At 35.1% G+C, this 5,854-nt stretch overlaps 1 protein-coding gene across 1 annotated transcript; it reads right to left on the reverse strand.

The window, feature by feature from the left end:
- Positions 1-4,871: 4,871 nt before the first annotated feature.
- LOC132948350 (uncharacterized) lies at positions 4,872-5,474 on the reverse strand. The gene has a single exon (XM_061018779.1). It carries the CDS (start codon positions 5,472-5,474, stop codon positions 4,872-4,874), a length of 603 nt encoding a protein of 200 aa, XP_060874762.1.
- Between the last annotated feature and the right edge of the window lie 380 nt (positions 5,475-5,854).

Consider the following 5,854-nt stretch of genomic DNA (forward strand, 5'->3'; position numbering starts at 1 on the left):
ATGTTAACGACTTATGTGGAAAAACGGCAATTATTTTAACAGTAGTAAAATGCAATTATGGTGTAAAACTGTTAGTGATGAATAACATAAAAAAGTTTTACATTAAATTCTCTGGTATAAAATATATTCCTATAACGAGGTTTTCATTGTTAACGGGATTACACGTCAATGAAAATAATTGCCTCAAAATAATAATATGTGTTTTTTTTTATTATTATTAATAATAATAGAATACCGCATTGGAGTTTTATACTTCTTTTTTCGGTTCACAGTAAAGCACCAGTTATTTTTTTAAGAAGGAACACGTGTTTATTTATGTTTTTATTATTATTTACCACTCAACATTTTAGGATTACAGTCTACCATACCATGTTAAGTGTCTCTTAAAGTGGATTGAGGCTATGAGGTCTTATTGCGGTGATACGCTAAAAAAGCGTATAGGGAGACAAACATATTATTTTGATAAGAGTAAAAGTAAATTAGTACATAATGTTATAATAATAATAATAATATAATGTTTCAGTTTTGACCGTTGATGTTTTTTTACCCTTTATCTGGTCTCCAACTATTTAACGATCAAAACAATATTGGTAAAAATACAAAACAAGTGCCTATAATTAAAAATGTTTAAATTAAAATAGTAATATTATTGTTCAGAAGTGCATAATCATTAATTTTAACATAATTAATATAATGCGATTCATATAATAAGAGGTATTATAATATAAAGAAAAAATATCATCCTAAAAGAATATGTATTTAATATAAGTCTCTACCTAATTAATGTAACACACACACACACACATGATTACATGCAATCAACGAACTAAAATCGTGCATACATACAAATTATACATTGTAAATACCAGTTTGAAGATATTTATGTAGTGCTATAAAAATATTTGGTTGAAATTAACATAAAATGTATAAAACCATGATTAACTAGTTTGTAAGTTAAAATTAAACTCGCGGCGTTGTGAAAATGTACTGTTTTTGGAAGGTTGAAATCAACTAATCTATAAATTAAGTAAATTCAAATATTTGTTACGAATTTAAATCATGACAAATTTTCTCATCGCATGAATGATGTGATTTACGTTGAAAAAAGTTTTTTCGCGTTGTAGAATGTTATATGATGAAACCATAATATATAAATGTTTAACTTCAATTACTTCTTGCAACGACAGATGAGTGAACGAGGTTAAACGAACGCACGTGATTTCATAAATATTATAAGTTTTTAACGTGAAATTATCGAATTTGTCATAGACCTCGTCATCGTCCTACGTTACACACAACACACTATTTAGTGACCACTACCTATATCTATGAAAAAAAATATACTATGTCCAAGTGATACCAGTTAGGGGAGTAATTACTAGACGGAGTGAAAATATGCGAATCAGAGTAATACCATCATCCTGCTTCTGTCATCTTAAGATAGATTTATTAATAGCAAATATTTCTTTAAAAAAGAATTATTGAAATTTTACATTTTTTTTTCATTATATTAATCTGTGTGTGCACTACAAAAATAAAATACACTGAAAGTTAAGGTATAATAATTATAAAAGTACTAGAGCTTTTTCCGAACTCTTTTATCAGGCGGAATTTAACAATAAAATTGATATTATTCTTTTTTGTTAATTATATTATATTAATTATTATTATAATAATATTATATTGGAAAATACGGAATCGGTTTTAGATAAACATTACCTATCATCGTACAACTTAATACTTATTCTTCGAAATGGTTCCCACAGGTAAATTTGTACCTATTTAGGTAATATTATTAATATTGGATGACTGCGGGTTTTTTTACCAAAATCTGGGTACTTTTAAACAAAATAAATATTGTTACAAACCGTATGAAGGAAAACTTAAAGCAGAATTTATTTTTTTCAGCTTGCCCAAATATATATTTTTTATAATTGAAAATAAATAATCCAATATGAAACGTATCCAAAACAAAGAGGCACACTTGAAATTAACATAAAAGTCAAGACAAACAGCCGAAAAATAAAAGTTAATTGGTAAACAAATGTAAAAATTGAACGACTGCAAAATTTCGAGTTTAAAATTCCTAAAAAAAAAAACGTTATGTTGTAAATGTATACCACGCTTCATTTTAGTTATTATTATAATTTATTTTAATTGAGTAACTCAGACTTTTTTGATAGTATTGAATAAGACTTTTATTATTATATACCTATTTTATTGTTCGTAGTATTGACACGATAGGACTATTATAGAAGTATATGGCTTACAAGTTATAAGTTATTGTTGCATATAGACTACGGTCTACAGTCTGTTATATACTCACTCGAGTAGATAACCGTAATATGGATTGACTGGAAGCACGTTTAACCATACCTAGGTATTCTAGAAATTCCTATTTATCCATTGTCTGTGCAAAATGGGAAGGATGCTGTTGTCGATTTAATATACAATCATTTTCAACAATATTTTTTAACTGTATAATTGGAAAAGTTAATTTGAACATAGTTTTATTACTATAATGAAAGTTCAATGAAACGAATTCGTATGTTACCTGTTGTATAGACCGCCAAGGAAACCAACTGGGTATAGGCTAACAATGCATGTGTGCGTGTATATATATATATGTTTTTATAGTTATATAGTATTAGCCTTTGCCCTATAGTCATAAGCGTGCGGTCACCTTAACTCACACATCTTAATACGACACGATTTGCATTTCGTTTCGATTCGAAACTTAACGGAGTGAGTATAAACAAAAACATAAATCATTTTGTAGGCGAATAATGTCCGTAATCGATCCTCATAAATGTCTCCGATGCCACCCCGAGTACGGTGCGGCTATTATTTTGTGCGAAATATACTTCGGTTGTGCCCGCGGTAATGTATAGAAGTTTGATTTATATAATTATATAATATTATATATATCTACTAACTGTATTGTGTATTTAATGTATATGTTTCACAGACCTCAGACGGGCTGCAATTAATATATATATATATATAAGTAGGTACATGATATACGCGACCGTTTTTTGGCTACTATTACAGTGTGAATGAACCGAATCGCCGGAGGCATAACACCGGCATATGTATATACACATTAATGTCGTCTACGAGTACCTATACATATTATTATTATTATTATTATATGTATATATAATGTACAGCTATACGTTTCGGGTATATATTTTTACAGATATAGGTGCACACACAGCGGCGTATAGTCGTCGGTGACGAATAGTCGACGGCGACAAGTGCGTGCGCGCGCGCGCGGTTCATCCATTAATGAGAGTTCCCATTGATTGGCCACGGACATTGCAATTAGTTCTATTTCCCATCCGAACACATCCCAAGGACCGGCCAGAAAAACAGCGCCTGCATAGGTATCTCAAGCTATCGCTCCGTTCGTTTTTTCTGTTGTTTCTTCTCTCCCCCCCCCCCCCCCCCCAACCACTTCAACGCGGCCGACACATAACATTCGTCAGTATTTTGGTCTATTAGGTATTTTTTGTTGTTTTTTTTTTGTTTTACACGTTATTTCACACTGCTGCTATAACTAATATGATTTTTTCCCCGACGCTCTCCTCGTCCCGACCGCCCATTGTCTTATCGCCGTCCGCGGGTTTCGTCAACGGGAGAAAATATTATCGTCGTCGTCATTATTCGATTACATATAGCCTCTGTTGCGGCTGTGGCTGAGAACATCGACGACGACGACCTGCCCTTGCGGTGCTCTGCCCGCCGCCACCACCACCACCACCACCGCCGCCGAGCGTCGTTTTCGTGGCGAAAACCGTACACGCATTCCGTCGCCTTGGACTGCTCCTCCTCCATGGTCACCCATATATATATATATATATATATAGTCAGTCACAGTCGCCGTCATTTTGTCACCATAAAAACCTAATAGCATTACCTCACGCCGAAGCGTTTACATATAAAAAAAAAACGCACATTATAATTGTCACCGCTATGTCAAGCGTTAATTACAAGTTTCTCATCTCGTATATAGTATGTTGACAAAGGGTGGTGGTACTCGATTTCATTGAATTGTAATTTTTTTTTTCGTCCCAAAAAGATTCAGGTACGCAGTGTAACGTAATAACAAATTTAATTTAGCCTCTCCGTACCTAACTATTTGCACCTCTATATTATGCAGGGTTCGTGCACATGAATAAATATAGGTACTACTATAATATACATGCAGTGGCTGACGAAACAATAATGGGGGGGGGGGGCAATGGACCATGCTCCCATTGGCCATATCAAAACATTGAAACAACATAAAAATAAATTTTTTTTGTGAATTGTTGAGTATATTTTTTAATATTTTGGATTTGCGAACTGTCGAGGACAGCCGACGGGCGAAGGTTACCACAGTATATATAGTATAGATGTAATAGACGTATATAGATATAATCAGTACAATTTAAATAAGGTATAAACATGGTATATAATAATATGTTAATAACAAATGGTGTTGGTGAAATCAAAAACTTAACGCATACAAAACAATAATAATATAAAATGAATAGCTTGAGGCGAGTAGTAGACGTTGGCATAAAACTGTACGACGCCGGACAAAACACGGCGACGACGGTGAATGTGCACTAACGGTCGCTAACAAACGAGGACGAAAAACGTTAGACCTACGAACTCGTACATTGACGAACTTGAACGAACTTGAACACAAATGGCCAAAGTATCCGACAATCACAACGGGCGTCGCGGGTTCAAGACATTTTGACCGGGGCCTGGTACAAACGTACCTAAGCCAAAAATCTGGTTGACCGGCGGCGAACGGTGGTAACTGCAGGTAACATAGGCGGGATCATGGTGGCAGGGGATGAGGTCGAACTTTGCGGATATCATTCCAGGTCAACAAAACTCTGGCAGAAGCATATTCTGCGTCCAGCGTTGACCATGGATTTCCACATGAATCTTTTGGACCTCTTCCATAGTGATGATCTGCGACGATCAGACCGTGCAGGATTCGGCTGAATTTCAGCTTCCACAGGTGGAACAGACTTCACTGGTCCGTACACGGGCGAGCGAATGCTCAGTTCTGCGGAAGATCGAAAAATTACTGCATGTTCTCGCAGCGGCCGTAACGGAAACCCGACAGTAGTGATCCTGCGATCCACGGCCAAGTCCAAAGCGTGGATCAAGGAAAGACCATAACGTGGCTGCAGGCATTTTAGCCTTTCAGTTTGGTCATCTGTCTCCGCAGTCGTAATAACAGGTGGCACTGGTGGCGAGTCGAACTTTACCACCGGGTTGTTCACGGGTGAGTCAGTTCTCAGTTCTGGCGTCGACCGGAAACTCTCTGTAAGTCCGCGCCGTAACGGACACCCGACAGTAGTGTTATTGCGGTCACCAGCCAAGTCCAAAGCGTCGATCAAGGAGCGACCCTCATCGGCGTAATGAAACGACTGTGTCCATCTTGAAGATCCCACGTTGGCTTGGTCCATCTCTGTCGTGTATATAAAAGTTTAAACGACAAACAGAAATCAAAAACAGTTTTTTTTTACGAAATATGTCTACGACTGTCGCGAACGAGTGATAAACATGTAATGACAAATTTCAAATTATTTTTATAACAGTCCTACTATATATAAATAACAGTCTTGTAGTTTACCTAGTTTATATTGTGGCCAGTTATAGTAAGTAGGTAGCAATTAAATACAAATAGCAGTTACAATTAAATCACACCTCAACAATAATAATTTTGAGGAATAAAAACCAACGAATGTTTTTAAAATGATACCGGTTTTAGCGTAATCAGAATCATATCACATTGTGACATGATTGAGAAAAAAATCTTAATAAAAGGTTATTACTAAATATTTTA

The sequence above is a fragment of the Metopolophium dirhodum genome, chromosome 7, assembly GCF_019925205.1.
Source record: "Metopolophium dirhodum isolate CAU chromosome 7, ASM1992520v1, whole genome shotgun sequence".
Taxonomy (NCBI): Eukaryota; Metazoa; Arthropoda; class Insecta; order Hemiptera; family Aphididae; genus Metopolophium; species Metopolophium dirhodum.